Here is a 19,322-nt window from a genome sequence, read left to right on the forward strand (position 1 = left end):
GTTAGTCTATCCTTTGATAAGTAAGGATAAGAATTTATGGAAGAACAACTTCTTTATTACAATTAAGAGCGACGTTTCGGTGTAGGTTCTAACACAGTTATCACTTGTTTGATAACGGTGTTAGAACCTACACCGAAACGTTGGTCTTAATTGTAATAAAGACGTTGTTCATCCATAAATTCTTATCCTTACTTAGTACCCCAACTTCTTAATGCCTTTCAAAGAAGTTATCCTTTGATAGTCATACCATTTTAATGTCAACAACAACAACAACAACAATAATAATAACGACGATGACGATAATGATTTTGTATAAAAATGGATAACTTATTCTTGTCACGATATTGGTGAAATACTGCCGATGTCACTTTAAATTTGAACTCGCTCACACACTCACATACCCAGATCATGCAGCTCCGAGGCACTTTACAATGGGCTACCACTGCATACATTTCTCAATTTTTGCTTACATAAGTACAGCGTTCTTAAAACGAAATTACAAGTTAAATGAACGCTGGCAGACAATTACTAAGTCCCAATCTGATATGTATACAAACAGAAAAAAACGTACTAACCTGATGAATTTTACTTTAATTATCTATGGATTCAGTGAATATTTGGTTCCCGTGAGGCCGAGAGATAGTTCCTGTTCTGCTGTTTGCGCTGACGCCGTTCTTAAATTGACATCAATATTTGATGCCATGTGAACTAACCAGATCGACGGAAATGGAATGTTTGATGGCGAATCACACTCAAACAAGACTGTGTTGTTTGTGTGCTTCGGTGTCAGTAGATAGATTCGGTAATTTGGGAGATACAATTAGCAATCTCCGATTTCAACTCCGAAAAGTTTTATGAAATAACTCTTGAATGACACGTGGTTCTGGGGATGCTGTCCCTGGACCAGTCGTATTTGATTCTCAGTCTCGGTCGATATGAAAAACTTTCACAAACAGATTTGTTTTTTCTTCAGGAACTAAACGTCTGCGATGAAGATTTTTGGTATAAATTAAAACTTTATGACACTTTTTCATTGTCTGTCCTCTTCGGATACTTGCGAAGTTTGCAGTCGTAAACAGACGATTACGTTTGACTATGCTTGTTGTAAGAGGCCACTAACGGGATCGGGTGGTCAGGCTCGCTGAGTTGATTGATGCATGTAATCGTATCCCAGTTGCGTAGATCGATGCTCATAATGTCAATCTCTGGATTGTCTAGTCCCGACTCGATTATTTACAGACCACAGTCATATATCTGGAATATTGCTGAGTGCGGCGTTAAACAATCAACAGACCAAGAAACTATGGATTTTCCTCCATATTAAGCCGACACGTGATATTTGCAAAAATATGGCGTTAAACCTCAATAATTCATGTCATATTTGTCAAAAGTTCTTTTGCATGCACAACAACTGACTTGAGCGTAAGGTCAGACAAACCTATTTATAGCTCTCTGTTGTCAGTCGATCTCTATACACCTTATATTTCACTCCTGAATATTTGATTCAAAGAACGGTGTCCTTGAGCCGTGAGTGGCTATCTGTGTTACTCTAGTCAATAGCCCATTTAAATGTCTCGTACTGGTCGAGAATTGCCGCTCTCTGCTGGCCATCTTGGGTGTACATACAGCAGTATCAAACGGTTGAAAGGAATTATTTACGAATCACACAATTTGAGTTTCGATTTTGGTATCCCATCCAGATTCCCTTCAGCGACAACATCCATTATAATGAAAAACGTCAGAGTGTGAGGATGTTTTGAGCAGCGGTGGCAAACCATAATACCATGCTGTATAATATACTTTGATATCACACGTTGTGTCCCTTAGCCGTACCAGGATGTGCTGATCGTGGCTTTAAATTCCAGATTCTTCCCATTTATAAACCATGATTTGTCAGCACTATGCAGCCGACCAACATTTGCGACTTAAGCTCTGCTAGCATGCACAACTGTCACTCACATGTGCAAATTGACAAGTGTGCATATTTTACATACGTATGTATATTTGCATGGTGCACGCGAACAGGGCATTATAGGATCTGCATAGGCTGATCGATAGGGGCGGTGTGTGTGTGTGTGTGTGTGTGTGTGTGTGTGTGTGTGTGTGTGTGTGTTTACTTCTAGTCCCAAAGGTCAAGTTGTAACATCGACAAGAACGCGTCTTTTTGAAAGTGAGTTCTGGCCCATATACACATATAAATATACTGAAATAAGAGTATTTGAGGTAGCGAGAGCCCCAATCCCCGTTCCCTCTGTGTCCTCTCTGTATTCATAAAAGGTCTTGGTACTCAGATCAATACATGGTTCTCGTAAACAGTAAGCTTGTTTGTCTCCTAAGTCTGAGGATGTTCCTAATGTCTGCAGCTCAAGCACCAGTGATAGCTTTTTCCGGTCCCTTAACGCTCGAATGACCGAATTTACGTCAATCGTTCCCTGGAAACTTAATCTACTCTCAGATGTCTCGCAATAGACTTGGGCAGTCTCTATGTTGATATAAAGTACTCTACTCAACGAACCAAACAGGAACAAGAACGAGTACTCTACTCAACGAACCGAACAGGAAAAGAACGAGAACTCAACGAACCGAACAGGAAGACGGACGAGTACTCTACTAAACAAACAAGAACAAGAACGAGTACTCTACTCAACGAACCGAACAGGAAGAAGAACGAGTACTCAACGAACCGAACAGGAAGAAGAACGAGTACTCTACTCAACGAACCAAACAGGAACAAGAACGATTACTCTACTCAACGAAACCAGCAGGAACAAGAACGAGTGCACTACTGAACGAACCAAACAGGAAGAAGAACTCTACTCAACGAAACCAACAGGAACTCTACTCACTGAAAGTTACAGGAACAAGGACTCTACTCAACGAAACAAACAGGAACAAGAACGAGTATTCTACTCAACGAACCAAACAGGAACAAGAACGAGTATTCTACTCAACGAAACAAACAGGAACAAGAACGAGTATTTTACTCAATGAAACAAACAGGAACAAGAACGAGTATTCTACTCAACGAAACAAACAGGAACAAGAACGAGTATTCTACTCAACGCACCAAACAGGAACAAGAACGAGTATGCTACTCAACCAACAGGAGCCAATAATGAAACAGACATTATTGTTGTCGGAATAAAGATGTGCCTCAAATTAAACAAGGGCAAGACCGGGACAACTTCCAGTGAAGAGCAAGACTTCAGTAGACAAGGGTGTATCATGTATAAATGCTTGTTTCGTCATACCAGACCGTGCCTGCAGTCAGTAGAGATTCGCCACACAGAAGCTCTCTTACACCACACTCTCTAACCACATTGTGAACTATTTCTCTTTGGCCGATGATCTAGCATCTCCTCGCTCTAATAAGTCCTCGTAATGTTGAAAGTGAAACTTATTATTGACTTCTAATAATGTTCTAATGACTGCATCTAAGTTAGTTTCATCCATTAAACTGTGTTAGCAAAGAGGGTGTTCGACGAAGCATGGGTGTAGCTTGTTGGAGTTGGTTGACCCGTATAGAGGTTAAATCGATGGGAACATATTGCTACATCAAGTGTATTGAATGGAAAAGAATAGAAAAGAGATATAGCGATCCTTTCCAACAAAGATAAACGGTTATGCGGACGGCCAGTTATCGCTCAGAATAATCGGTGGCTGGTTGCCCTGGTTTAAGTGCGAGAGAGAGAGAGAGAGAGAGAGAGAGAGAGAGAGAGAGAGAGAGAGAGAGAGAGAGAGAGAGAGAGAGAGAGAGAGAGAGAGAGAGTAATCGGTAACAAAGGTTCTGGTGATGAATGAATGAATGAAAATATTGATGCCGAGTAGATCATGAGAGAGAGAGAGAGAGAGAGAGAGAGAGAGAGAGAGAGAGAGAGAGAGAGAGTAATCGGTAACAAAGGTTCTGGTGATGAATGAACAAAAGCAGCGTTAAACCAACTCACTCCTGTGTTTGGACACCAAGGAATGCCGGGTTAGAATTGGTCCCCGGCAATCTATGCAAGTCGTATGGAGGAGACGGAGATCGGGTGGTCAGGCTCGGTGACTTGGTTCATTGCGTGTCATCGTACCCCGGCAATCTATGCAAGTCGTATGGAGGAGACGGAGATCGGGTGGTCAGGCTCGGTGACTTGGTTCATTGCGTGTCATCGTACCCCGGCGGCGTAGCTCGTTGCTCACAATATCGATCACTGGATTGTCTAGTCCAGGTCCAGGCCGCCGTCACGTAACTAGAATATTGCCGAGTGCGGCGTTTGACAACGAACAACAGAAAAAGGCAACATTCCTGTTGGAGGGCAACAGTCATCGTTCAGTGTTATAGCGAGTATACAAAGGATACCTCGTGCATGCACAAATGCATTAATGCATTCGATGTACTTCCTGCAATGTATAATTTGCTGTAAAATTTAGAGATGATTTTCTGATTTTAATCGCTGTCTGACTGATGTCAGTGCTGTCTGGGTGAAAGTTCCCCGAAAGTGGACAGTTGTGAATCCCCTGGCGACTTGAACTGAAAAAAACCCAATTGGAACGCTAGACCATTTCCTTCCTCGTTCATGGTCAGCACGTGTATATCAACAACGCTGACCATTGTCCGGAGGAAGTATTTTAATGACGTCTCCAGGCACCCTGGTACTACCCCTTAACGCGCATTGAACAAAAACTTTCACATGATAACCACAGCTCCAATTGTTTGTCAAGTGTTGGATTTCTAAGTAAACAAGTCATTCACCGATTTATTCGCATTAATGACTTATCTACATGGTCGTAAAATTAAATTTGATATTGGTCAATTCTTTTTTCTCCCCCGACCTCCATCCTCAGTTTACAAGGACACACATGCTCAAGCAATTAACGAATTGCTTTCTTACACCCTCGGCCGAATTCTCGTACATAGTTGTAAACCTATGAATAATGCTGTAAATTAACTCGGTTTGATTCAATATGATAAAGCTTGTAGCTGTTGAGGATAAGTTTCGATCAATGGAGAGCACACCGCTAGCTTCTTGTCGCTGCAACAGCTGTCTTCCGACTCCACCAAGCACAAGGCTGTATGATAGCGTCTCGGGCAAAGCAGAACTCCATCATTTTGTCCTGACCATGCAAGCCTGATAGCTGGTGATTTTTTCTTTGAAGCTGCGTGTTTAGTCTTCTGACACTTGTCCTTTTGAATGTCCATTGTGGGACACAAGCGATTCTATTCAGGTCTTGACTTATTGATCGTCACGTGACACGGATGTTTACAACAAGGCACGTGGAGCGTCTCTGCAGTGTTTGGTTTACTTGTTGAGTTTGCCCCTGTCGGCCGCGCTGGCTCGCTGGCCCTATAGTCAGTATTAAAGCTTGGCAGAGGATCAGTACCCCGGATTACCGCCATGGATGACGAAGTGAACGATATGCATACGACCCAGGCTCCAATAGTCGTGGATGAGACGGAGACAGTCAGTTTTGAGCATAAGGTGGAACCAGCTACCAAACCCGATACTACCGAAGACGACACACAGGCAGACGCAGTAGCTGAAGGTGGGTTTTAAATGAACGGGTTGAGCAGACGACACTTTCTCGTCTGCTACTTCGCACGTCGATCGTCTGCAATCATGTTGTTATGAAAAGATGCTGCTATTAGTGTTCAAATTGCAAAATTACTTCAGCGGATGAACCTTCTTTTGAGCAATTGGTTGAATAATTAGCCTTGTTCATCGCTTCAAGAATTATCATAAAATATTTACCGCTATGAGGTTCAAACTCATTTCGCCGCCTAGCCTATTCGTCCCGACAACACACAGATCGTCTGTTAACCAGAATCACTGAAAGCTTTCACTCAGCGAGTTATAATAATGATAACAGTAGCTTATACAGAGGTTAACATAACAGCTGCAATTATCAGAGGTGAATCAGGCAGCGATCGGCGTTGCGTTGGCGAGAAGTGGGGAGGGGGTCGTTTCATATTTTAGTAGCATCAGTTTCAGAAGAGCTATTCAGTATCGGCAAGAGGTGCACTCTTGAGCAAAGAGTCAAGACAGCATATGCCACAGGGTCGGGCTGCATCGCCCATGTTTCGTTATAACGCTACTGCGTCGCTCCTCCTCACTATTAGGCCATTCTCTCCCTCACCCTTTAGTGTTGTGTTTCAGTGTTCAAGGCTTCTGTGAAGATATCTAATTACACATGTTAGCGTCGTTGCCCGGTTCTGCTCGTACATCATATTCATTCATAGGGTCTGCATCCCTTTCTAGATAATCATGATAATCATGTGCCCTCCCCGAGGAGTCGGACCCCCCTGCCAAATCTGTCGGCGCTGTCTGCGATGACTAATGATAATAACTAATAGCTGTCTCCATAGACATCTTCTATTTTCATTGAAATCACAGTCTGGCCGTTTGCAAAGGATTGATTTATGTTGTTTTTCCCTCTTTTTATTGATGTTATTATTGTCTGATTCAAAGGGACACCTCAATTAGGTACCGCGCATATCTTGTCATTACTACGTCTATGTTTAAGGCAGTCTTCTCAAAACATAGTACCGTCATGTACAAGATGTAACAGTCATACTTAGGAGACCCCCCCCTTGACCATAGAGCCATTGAGCTACTTTTTTCAATTAGAATATTCCATTTCATTCACGGTGTTAATGTTCTTACCGTCCCAATAATACCACTTACCCCGGGTCTCATTGTCACGAGGGTCTGTGGACCTGAGTAGGACAACGCCCGCGAACATCTTGTTGATATGGAAGGACCATTGCATTGCGCAATAAGAAACACCGATATAGCTCAGCTTACAGCCGGACACAAGTGGCCATTGTGAGGTCTTTCCTGTTTGGTTAACGGTGCCTACTTGTTGGACAATAACGATTGCAGCTATGACGTCTGGCCAAGAGTGTAGAAAGTGTGGCGTTCTGTATGATAGACAAACTTTGCCAAACTTTGAAACTGGGCCTCCGTCTACGTACAATAGCGATTGCAGCTGTGAAGTCTTGTCAAGAGTGCAGAAAGTGTGGCGTTCTGTATGATAGACAGACCTTGCCAAACTTTGAAACTGGGCTTCCGTCTACGTACAATAGCGATTGCAGCTATGCTGAAGTCAGGTCAAGAGTGTAGGAGTTGTGGCGTTTTATTTGATTGAGGATCCTTGCCAAATTTAAAACTGGGCTCCCGTCTATGTCCATGCGGCTTCGCATTTGCAAAGCAATGTCCGAATGCAACGAATATGGAATATTACTGTGCAAAAGGTACACTCATTCATAACCATCTTCACTGTCCTCTATGTTATCGATATGAGTCCTCGAATGTAACTTGTACTCCGTAAGTCTCTGTCGTAAGTCTCTGTTCGCAGTCTCGAAGGTAACGATGTCTCGAACCTCCTTACCGTGGCATATGTCGAGTCTTGACGTTCTTGTTACGACTGACTGCGATATATGGAAAGTGAAGGGAAATTCCTATCCCATTTGAAGTTATCAATCGACGAAGCCGTGAAGTTGTTGTGTTTGATTTCATTTCGATTGTCTACTGATTGTCTACTGATTGTCTACTGTTTGGTTGTATCGCGCCGGACAGTTGGCTGGGTGAGTTCAGTCATAGTCTGTCAAGATGGCGGGCAGTGGTACTGCAGGAGTCTCCTAGCAGAAGACGCTCATCTCTGAGTAGCAGGGGACGCCGGCAGACAGTAAATCGTTGAAAGCCATGTCAGAATTAAACGACTTTTTCAAACGCTATTAGTTTATACCGCTATAGTCACTGTCTACAGCTTTTGTTCGAACAGAAGCGACCCGCTCATCAAATCAAAATGGATGCCTTAGTGCCGGTACCAGGCCAGGCTGGGAGATCGTCTCCGTTGCTGTCGTTCTTCATTAAGCTAACCGATACCGCAGTTGTGACGAAAAGGTGATTTTAGTCAATTATGGCGGAGAAGTGGAACTACCTGTGTTTATTGTTAAAACACCTCCCGTTTATTTTTGTCTTGACAAACGAGACTGCCACTTCCAAGGCTATGACTAATTCATAACGAAAGAGTCTTTTAAAAGGCACGACAGAGACCATACACCGATGTATCGCAGAAGAAGAAGAAGAAGTTGATGTTGCAAAGTCCCTTCCCAATTCCCATAATGCAAGGGCGGATCCAGCATTTTTAGAAGAGATGGGTCCAAATAATCCAGATAATCGTACTGCCTACAACTTACTACATTTGATATTCGACCGGAGACCCCCCCCCCCCCCCCCCCCCCCCCCCTCTGGATCAGCCTATGTATTGTTAGGAAGACAAAGACAGTATTCAAAATACCTTTCTGCTCAAAACCCAGTGAAAGGTCTAATTTAATTTTCAAAACAAACCCCGAGCTAAACTAATCCTTCTGCAGTAGCTTCTTTGTGTTAAACCTGAGACTACAGCGATAAAACATCAGCCAAGTTAATTAAGTCGTGTACGTTTCTTCTGACAACACTCATCCCAAACACCATCGTCTGCCAGATGGGGGAGCAACTCGTGAACGCCACCGCCCAACATCTCAGCAAATCATGCCATTATTTGTCCCCCTCATAATTCACATCTAAAAAACATCCAGGTCAAAAGTGACACTTTATCTAACCCTCTTCCAATGTTAACATCCCGAAGACTACCCTAATGCGTATATAGTAGAACTTCTAACGGTAGGATTCCTCAGCTAGTAGAAGAGAAAAAATCCAAATATCATTCCGTTTCAACGCCGCCTATGCACGCAGGTTGACCCCAGGGGGGGGGGGGGGGGGGGGGGACCAGCAAAAGGGGGGGGGGGGGGGCCCAGCAAGGGGGGGGGGGGGGACCCAGCAGGAGCTACCGTATGGCACTGCACTCCCCCAAGACCCAAGCTTCAAGAACGTGTCCGGGTAATGTATCAGCTCGGGTATCAGGTTTCGATAGAAACCATGCTTCACGCTCTCTGTTTTCCTCATTTTAAAATATTTCTTATCGCTTTGAAACTATCAAACGATCTGTGCAGTAAGGCGAGTGTGCAGTGCCTCTTTCCAATCTTCTTCGGCGGTCCAGAGCCGCAGAGTCCGTTCCCCGACCCTTCATTGTTTGTGTGTGGACAGGTGCGCGACTGACACGGGCTGCTCTTGTAGCGTAAAGATTGCTTCTTGAACTAATCAGTCAATCATCAAATTTCGTCCGTGAGCGGCTTCGTAAGTCGCATGTTAAACCATACCTTGGCAGGTTAATTCACATAAAATCCTCTTCAACAGGGAGATGTCTAAATATTTAAAGAATCAGTGGTAATTTCGGCTTGTCATGGGATGCTAAAATAACAGCACGTGGGAGACGGCAGTCATTGGAGATTTGTATCTAGCGCAGCAGAGATAAAACCCCTGTACACCAATACAAACAGACTGGACACAAGCTTTAAACAATATGGCCAATAATCATGGCCTTATTAACCAGATCGGACCACCACTCCATAATCATGAAACGGAGACGTACACATTCAATAGACACTTAAGCACTGACGGTTTTTGGAATCGCCCGTCCAATAACCATAGTGCGGTTTGCAATTGTCTTGTTCGTGGAAATGCGAGAGTATTATGTTTTAAGGGCTTTTGACCAATGAGAGATCGTCCTTTGGTCACGTGGAGTACAGTTATCGTCTGGAAAGTGTACGACAGGTATTAATATTTATTTGTGGCCCTTATAGCTCGCGACATGAGCTGTTTACAACTGAGGAAAATGGATACGTATTTATCGAAGAGACACCAGGAATTGTCTTAACGAATCATTCACAGTGAGTCTCGAACCCGGACAAGCATACGCGCTACCAACTGGACCATCTGTCGTTATGCGACACTTTACGATACAGGAGAAACGTTCGTCAAGTCGTATAATGAGAACAGTAGATTGTTTTAACATAGACGTTGTGGTGATCTTGTGGTGAAAGTGTTGGCTTCTCGGGCCAAACACCCACGTTCAAGTCCCAACGTAGGTACAATGTAAGAAGCTTGACCCTTTCTGGTGTCCTATCGTTTTTTGAATATTACTAGAACGGCGTTAAATAATATCCTCCACTTGTATTGGATATATGGAGATAAGTTTCTTTTTTAATTAGGCAGAAATAGTCTCTCGTTCGTATGTTCATGGAATGTGAACTAAATCAACTGCTCGTGGTATGTGGATAGAAGTGTCACATATACGTGCTATGCGTGCTTACATGCCAATGACTTGTGTTAATTGTGTTAATGTAAGGCAATAGACAATCTATCTGGGTTGTAGTTACGCACCTATTGGTATTTGCTACGAACCTGCTGCATATGCTGAAATGCATGATGATAATTACCAGACATTAAGTTGTTATGCCTAGAAACAAACATTTGTAATTACGAAAGCAATTGGAACAACACAATGAAATAGACAAGCCGTGGCCGTACAGATCCTAATAATGGCGCAGCGCCATGCTGTGTTGTACGAGTACTTTAGTGAGTGAGTGAGTTGGGTTTCATGTTTTAAAAGTATTCCCGTTAGCTTCATTTGGGAGGTAGTCCGAATTGATGCAGATCTCAGACGTTCACTACTTTGGTTAAACACCCCTGGGTTATACTGTTGATGAACCTAGAAACAATCAGGGCGAACTGGGATTTGAACCCACGTTCATTGATTAAGGAGCGCGGCGATATGACCACTGGGCCACCTGTGCATCCGGAGTTCTTAAGCAGGGTACAGTGATTGAGTGAATTTCGTTTACCGCCGCATATATTTTACGTATGTGTCAAGTCGGCTTGTCGTTCTGTTCAGGCGAACCAGGGATCCACTCCGTCTGTGTATGATGTCAAATTGTCATTGTAGCCATCCGATCCCTATTTTAGCCACCCGATTCCCATTGTAGCCATCCGATCTCCATTGTGGCCACCCGATCCCCATTGTGGCCACCCGATTCCCATTGTAGCAATCCGATCTCCATTGTAGCCACCCGATTCCCATTGTAGCCACCCGATCTCCATTGTAGCCACCCGATCTCCATTGTGGCAATCCGATCCCCATTGTAGCCACCCGATTCCCATTGTAGCCATCCGATCCCCATTGTAGCCACCCGATTCCCATTGTAGCCATCCGATCCCCATTGTAGCCACCCGATCTCCATTGTGGCCATCCGATCCCCATTGTGGCCATCCGATCCCCATTGTGGCCATCCGATCCTTCATATGTGAAGCACATTCCTCGTGTCCCCCGCCGTGATATTTCTGGAAATTCGGCGGCGTAAAACTTAATTAACTCAGCCACCCCGATTTTCGGCTTTGTAATGTTCAGCGTTTGTTTTTAACGCCACACTTAAACAATATTCCAGCTATATGACAACAGGGTAGGTCAAGCTGACATCACGGCTAACTAGTAGGAAACGACACGAATATTCATACAGAAATATGTACAAACCACATACCACATACCTAACACGTCACATGTTCAACGGCCGATTCCGGCATGCCATGCAATGTACCAGTAGTTTTTGTCCCTCTAGAAATACATTGCAGTTGTATATATTGCATTATACATCAAAAGCTTTAGTGCGGAAATATATAGCAGCGTTAGAAACGAGCTTTAGTGTCATAGTCCCTACCAAACTCCATCCCTTATCATTAGACTAGTGTGAATAATAACTAAAATTATTTTTATGAAGCCTATCAGTACATCAATTATAGGACAAAAATTCCATTCACTGTATTGTTCAAATTCCAATATCGTTGCCATGTGTGAGCACACTTGGTTAGCTGGGCTATTACCCAAATCAGCCTCATTGACATCCCATGAACGACACCAACACCAGTTTATATTACACATGTGCAATATGTTCCCTGTGATCGCCCATACAGCGTGACATTGTCTGGGATCTGTCACTCTGTGTGCTGATAGGTATCCCATGCTCTGATTATGCTGGCTATTGACCAGATATTGATTCACAACAGCTGCAGTCGTGTCAGTCGTGGCATGAAACATACAGCCATTTGGATGCAATATACAACCATGTGATGAGATGTACAACCATGTGCTGAGATGTTAAACCATGTGCTGAGATGTAAAACCATGTGCTGAAATGCGTTACATTCCACCGGAGCCGTGTGTTGTGTTTAGATATTCTGATTCCCGTGTGTTATTGCAACAGATGCAGGCTGACCCAATGTAGAATAGGCCTAGGTATTGGCGACACATGTCGTGAGCGCGTTGGTATATGGAGCAGTGTCTATTTGGAGTTGCGTCCCTTAGCCCCGCCAGGATCGGCTGATAATAATCATTGCTCAGTGAACACATGTGGGTTTAATCAAAGATGGAAACTTGTACGATCAGCGTTACATTTTGCTCCCCTCCTCCCCGATTTTCAAAGCGGCATAAAACAAACTCGCTCGCTCTACACGAGTTCATATTCGTGTTTTTGTTCAGTTTAACGGGACACACGAGGCCTCAACTAGTTACCTTAAAACACATGTTGTTGTTTAAACAGGAGAACAAGCTTTGCAAAATGTGCATAGGCGCATTGATCTGTGTCTGAGTCATGCTATTTAAAGTATTAGAGAAAGTAGCTTTAAAGAAAAAAGATTCAACTTGAGTTTTCAAACATCGATCGAAATTCAGATAACTTTGTTTAAAGTGTGAGAAATTAGTTGAAAATGGACAGACGTGAGATTTAAGATGTTCATCAACACTGGCTGTTCCTTTTTAGGGGCAAATCAGTTTTCAGTGTGCACATTTTAATCTTTGAGAGAAAACAATTGCACGCGACAGGGGCCTGGCAAACGATTGTACTGTTTGTTCCTATCCCGCTTAATGCGTGCAGACAAACACGACGAAACATCTTTTCTGTGACAATGTTTCGTGTCATGTATGGCATATTGTTGATCAACCTGACGGCTGTTATGTATGGAGACCGCGTTATATTTGGAGACCTTGTTATTGATGGTGACAGTGTTTAGATGGAGAAATGGAAACAGTGTTGTGGATGGAGAAGATGGAGACAGTGTTATATATGAAGACTATTTTACATGGAGAAGATGGAGACAGTGTTGTATATGAAGACTATTGTACATGGAGAAGATGGAGACAGTGTTATATATGAAGACTATTTTACATGGAGAAGATGGAGACAGTGTTATATATGAAGACTATTTTACATGGAGAAGATGGAGACAGTGTTATATATGAAGACTATTTTACATGGAGAAGATGGAGACAGTGTTATATATGAAGACTATTACACATGGAGAAGATGGAGACAGTGTTATATATGAAGACTATTTCACATGAGGAGATGGAGACAGTGTTCTGGATGGAGGCGGTGTTCCAAATGGAGAAACAGAAATGCGTTGATTTTATTTTATTTTCTAATATTTTATCTGAGAACTGCAGTTACTTCGAGAGAATGATCATGTTTGTTTTTCTCAAGTCGAGATATTGATGTTTGAGAAAGCGAAAGTCGAGTATATCTATACGCTAATACTTCTCCCAGTGGCCTTCTGCACCAGCAGGCACGCCGACAGATGTGAAACGAATCAAGCGCTCAAACCAAGAAACTCATCTAACGACATCTTGCTACACTAGAGTAGCTCCAGACATACGTTGCTAGATTCGAGGAGAGTTCAAATGTTCCTTAATGAGGATTCCGTAGAGAGTCTGAAGAGATGCGTCCTTGTGGACTTTTCTGACAAAGACTATTGCACGCTGGAGCCATGCTGTCACTGTATGGTTTCATTCGTAGAGGTCAGGAAGTGTGTCAACATCTAAGTGGACCCTTCTCAATCCGGACGATTCCGTTAAGTGGACCCTTCTCAATCCGGACGATTCCGTTAAGTAGACCCTTCTCAAGGCGGACGATCCCGTTAAGTAAACCCTTCTCAAGGCGGACGATCCCGTTAAGAAGACCCTTCTCAAGGCGGACGATCCCGTTAAGTAGACCCTTCTCAAGGCGGACGATCCCGTTAAGTAAACTCTTCTCAAGGCGGACGATCCCGTTGAGTAGACCCTTCTCAATCCGGACGATTCCGTTAAGTAGACCCTTCTCAAGGCGGACGATCCCGTTAAGTAGATCCTTCTCAAGGCGGACGATCCCGTTGAGTAGACCCTTCTCAATCCGGACGATTCCGTTAAGTAGACCCTTCTCAAGGCGGGACGAGCGGACGCTTTTAACAACCCCCTCCCGCGATATTGTGAGTGAGGAAGGGGGGTAACAACAGGTTACATCTCTTAACGTCTTTTGGTGTGACGCTGCCGGGGATCGGACCACCGACTTTCCACTATTCGGACACTTTTCCACTAGACTACGAATACGGTCTTTTTATCATTGGGAGGCATAGTCGATGATGCAAAATTTGATATATCATATTCGATTCACGTGAATAAAAAAACACCCCACCTGATCCCTTTTTTGAACAATTCTTAATATTTTCTAGTATGACCTCGCTGTAGTCGTTGAAGATTTACGTCAGAGCAAAAAGCATGCCTGGTTGGCATGGACACGGCCAGAGATAAACAACGCCTATGCTAAAGGTTATACCAGTGTGTTTGATGTCTAATCAGACTCAACTTAATAAATACGTGTTGTATTCATCTGCCATGCTGGTTATGTATCGAAATTCACGGTGACTCATATGATCACAGTTTGGTTTTAAGTGTATAGGAACGTGTCTCGCAGAATGACAGGCGCTGCCTGGTCGTTACTTCTTGACGTCAACACCGCCACGTGTTTATTTCAGAAGCATTCAAATATAACAGAGTGCGTTGCACCTAATGGCAAATATCCAGATCTTCTCGAATTGTTGTGAACAGCGTTGTGAGTTTACTTTACAAATGCAAAAACGACCGAAATACGCGTAAAACTATTTTACGAAGGTCATCGCAAGTTAGGCATCTATATTCAGTGTAGAGCTTGTTTGTTTCATGTTTCAGACAGAAAGCAGTCATTTGTTTTTATTTTGGTCAATAGGATACAATGCTCAGTATTTATTTATTGACGGCTGAAACGTTTTGGGAGCAAGAACGTCACAGACGTCAAATGGATCTGTGTTTCTCTGAATCACGATGTCACAATCTTCAGGACACCATAATTGAGGACAGTTTATCTTTCGCACCTTGGTCAGGATCGGAACATCACGTTAACAATTGTAATTCATCTCAAAATGAGTCTTTTTGTACATGATGCGTGTACAGAGTCAATATACTTCAACATGTTCGTGGAATTTAAGAAACACGTGTATATATTTATCTATACGCTGTCGGGAACGACGTCAGCACAATTGCGTAAACAAACTGTAAAGGATATTTGTTGCGCTTTGCCTGGTTTAGCAGTTTTTCGAATTACAAAAAGTGTTTGTCAATGTTTCAAAAAAGTAATTTATTGAGCGATCGAAATACACACTTTGTATACACGGCAGCTGAAAACGGAAACAGATTGTCCAAGCAAAGACAAATTACAAGTGCTAATCAGCATCGGAAGCAAACAGTTTGGAGTTGTTTACAACACAAATCGCTGTTTAAGCTCCGTACAAGGTGACCGGCGTTGTTGGTTGCTGAGTCGGGGATCGTATGACCCTTCTCAGGTCAAACGAAAGTACACAAAGACTTCCAGTGTGTGTCAACACGCTACTGTGCTGAATCCTGAACCCATTCTAGTGTAGGGAATTGAATGAGATGTTTCATTTGTCAGTCTGAGTGGCCACTGTATAAATATATAATGTCGTGACGGCGATTCGAGGAGTTCTGCGACCATGGTCGAAACACATTCTTCACCACTCGCCCCTGTCCGTAACCTGCAAGAAGACTTGTCCCGGAATAACACAAGTTGGTCAAGAATGGGTCGAAACAATGCTGTCACGCGTCGCCATTCGCATATTTCCGGAAACTGCAAGAGGTCATTCGGCTTGTTCCGGAATGACACGGAGGTAGTGCAGATAATGGAGACCTGTTGTAGGCTATCTTGTAAATCAGGCTCATTTACCAATGCATTATTACCCGAGTTGCGGAGTAAATGAATTATTCACACCGTCATCTTATAATTAGTCGGACCACGAGTAGTCAGCTTAACGACAAAGCCTTTGCAATAAATGTCTGCTTTATATCACAATAAATAGAAGATCCGTCGTTGGAAAACATGGTGAAGTTGGCCATTGAAGGAAAGCCGTATCGTGAATAAACTGGTTCCCGCTTCTCTCTGCGTCGCCAACGTAACATCTGACGAGACGGAGCCCAGCTGATACTGCAGAAATGTGATAGCTACCTACAGCAATGAATTATTCATAAACACAAGATCTATTCAGATAAAGGACATTTTGAGTTGGATTCCCAAAATGGGTTTCTCTTGTAGCTTGTCGCTCTATATATTACATTGGGTTGTCTGCAGCAAGTTTTCAAGAGACGCGCATCAAGCGCACGATGCATAAACACCATCGGCAGAACATCACCGTTCGCGGAGCTAATACCGATTACCTAGTTGTATCCACTTTACTGTATGCTGCATGGATTCTTGAGGTTATTAAGTACATCTCTAGGGGCCGTGGATCAGTTTTATTAGTGAGGGTGCCAACCCCTCTCCCCTGAATCCCGAATAGCATCTATTTTTTCACTCTAAGTCTCATTTGTTCACCCCCTGAATCCCCAATACCACTTAACACAAATCTTAAAAACTCATGTCATTTATCAAACTTCAAAGGCAGAATACCCTCAAAATAGACCCCCGAATCCCGCGTACCAAAAGGGGGTGGCGGTCTCATTAGTGGCAGAGCGTCTGTAGGTGGAGTGTCAATGAACGATGACGCACGCCATCACTCATAGAGAGAGATAGATGGTTAATGCCATAACGCATGAATATAACTTGAGGAATGTTTTCAAGAGTGTGGTTTCGTAATTATGTTAAAATACTACAATATATGTTAACGTTGATATTTAATGTCGAAACTCAACATGTTATAACGCTTGAAAGTCGATATGTGATATGTCATTAATACGCACGTATATGGTGATATTCTCATCCCGCATGCCAATTTACCGAAATATAACTGTATTGTGTAGAGACGTACAGAGGGGTTCGTATGGTTATATATTACTGTAGTTGAAGTGTTTATTATACGTTTATACATATATACCTCTTATACCTCTAGCTTGACCTCTATCGAGTCAGAACGCCCGAATATTCACCCTTTGTTCATAATCAACTCGGGGTGGTCTGGTAGCCTAGTGGTTAAAGCGTTCGCTCGTCACGCCGAAGACCCGTGTTCGATTCCCGACATGGGTACAATGTGTGAAGTTCAATTCGTACTATTGAAGTTCAATATTGCTAAAAGCGGCGTAAAATCAAAATCACTCACTCGGCATCAATATTTTCATTCATCACCAGAACCCCTCTAACTGATTACTCTCTCTCTCTCTCTCTCTCTCCCTGCTTCCCCCCCCCCCCCCCCCCCCCCCCCCCCCCTCTCTCTCTCTCCTGTTACTGCACCCTTAGCGGAAGAAGGTACTTTAAGTGTGATGTTAAAAGATGAAGTAACTGTTTGAAGGAATACATCCGTGTTTGTGTTACAGACACTGAACTGATTCACCCAGCATCAATATGAGTTGTCCGTCCCAGTGTGCGCGAACAGCATGTCGGGAGTAGGTTTGTCATAAGGAGAGTGTACACAAGTCTGTGAAGCTGTGGTCGGCCGACTTGTGGAGAGGGACACGGAATCGTGTGTGTTCACATGCAAGATGTATGTGTTTTACGGGGCGGTCGTTTTTAACATGTTTTATTAAAGTTCGTAAAGAGTTGTTTTGTGTGAACTCGTCTGCAGATCAAGGCGTACGGGAGAAGTGGCAGAGTATAGTTAATATTGGGGAGATGAATATTGCAACTCTGTCTCTGTGTACGTAATTTAAGAATAACAAGTAGGTGGGGGTGGGGGTGGGGGTGGGGGTGGGGGTGGGGATAATTACGAGTTGCCAGTCTAAAAAGTGGCTTTGGGTTTTCCTTTTCTCCAACATTGTATTGACACGCAGTGATATACTAGTATGTGAAACGCTGTTCAAAGCGGCGTTAGAACAACAGCTCAGGTCAAATGTATGCTATATACCGTTGTGAGTCCAAAGTAAGGTTGTAGTGACAGTCACACGAAATACCCCCATCACACCATTCGTTGCTCACGCTATCAACCACTCACATAGCTGACCTAGGCTTATATACCGACGTCGTGATATAGCAGGAATATTTTCGACTACGACTACAGCATTGACTACATAGTTGCTAAATGCGGCGTTTACACAATACGAGGTACGACATTTAAGAATGTAAATATGATTCCGCCTGGCTTAAATTCCATCGAACAAGAATCGTAGTGTGTTTTTAAAGGCCATATCATTCCTGAGGTAATAGTGGGAGTTTGTGTTTTGAAGGATAGCGAGAAGTGAACGAGTTGGTGTCGGATAGCGAGTAGCGAGTGAGTTGGTGTTGGATAGCGAGCTGGTGTCGGATAGCGAGTAGTGAGTGAGTTGGTGTTTGATAGCGAGTAGCGAGTAGTGATCGAGTTGGTGTCGGATAGCGAGTAGTGAGGGAGTTGGTGTCGGATAGCGAGTAGTGAGTGAGTTGGTGTAGGATTGCGAGTAGTGAGCGAGTTGGTGTCGGATAGCGAGTAGTGAGTGAGTTGGTGTAGGATAGCGAGTTGGTGTAGGATAGCGAGTTGGTGTAGGATAGCGAGTTGGTGTAGGATAGCGAGTAGTGAGTGAGTTGGTGTCGGATAGCGAGTAGTGAGCGAGTTTGTGTAGGATAGCGAGTAGTGAGTGAGTTGGTGTAGGATAGCGAGTAGTGAGTGAGTTGGTGTCGGATAGCGAGTAGTGAGCGAGTTGGTGTAGGATAGAGAGTAGTGAGTGAGTTGGTGTAGGATTGCGAGTAGTGAGCGAGTTGGTGTCGGATAGCGAGTAGTGAGTGAGTTGGTGTAGGATAGCGAGTTGGTGTAGGATAGCGAGTAGTGAGTGAGTTGGTGTAGGATAGCGAGTAGTGATCGAGTTGGTGTCGGATAGCGAGTAGTGAGGGAGTTGGTGTCGGATAGCGAGTAGTGAGTGAGTTGGTGTAGGATAGCGAGTAGTGAGCGAGTTGGTGTCGGATAGCGAGTAGTGAGCGAGTTGGTGTAGGATAGCGAGTTGGTGTAGGATAGCGAGTAGTGAGCGAGTTGGGTTTATCAATAGACAGCGAGTCGATGTATCGAGGGATAGTGAGCCTTGAGGGGATAGTGAGTAGGTGTATAGAGGGATAACGAGTCGGTGTATCGAGGGCTATATTTTATAGTTGCCATAATGATTACTACTCTTTTAACGCATATCCAGTCGGAGGTTGGAATCAGCTCACCCCCTCC

General features: G+C 43.6%; 1 protein-coding gene across 5 annotated transcripts in view; it reads left to right on the forward strand.

The window, feature by feature from the left end:
* The window catches only part of LOC124133716, a 110,379-nt gene that overhangs the window by 25,101 nt on the left and 65,956 nt on the right, over positions 1–19,322 (forward strand). Inside the window, exon 1 of one of the 5 annotated variants that reach the window (XM_046498203.2) lies at positions 5,089–5,523. The exons of 3 other annotated variants lie outside the window; for them this stretch is intronic. In XM_046498203.2, coding sequence (XP_046354159.1) covers positions 5,376–5,523 — 148 coding nt within the window. In that variant the 5' untranslated portion in view covers positions 5,089–5,375. Of the gene's footprint in view, positions 1–5,088; positions 5,524–19,322 lie in introns of those variants that run through there. One more of the 5 variants, XM_046498199.2, reaches the window with a different exon arrangement.

The sequence above is a fragment of the Haliotis rufescens genome, unplaced genomic scaffold (genome assembly GCF_023055435.1).
Source record: "Haliotis rufescens isolate VD_foot unplaced genomic scaffold, xgHalRufe1.0.p SCAF_7, whole genome shotgun sequence".
Classification (NCBI taxonomy): domain Eukaryota; kingdom Metazoa; phylum Mollusca; class Gastropoda; order Lepetellida; family Haliotidae; genus Haliotis; species Haliotis rufescens.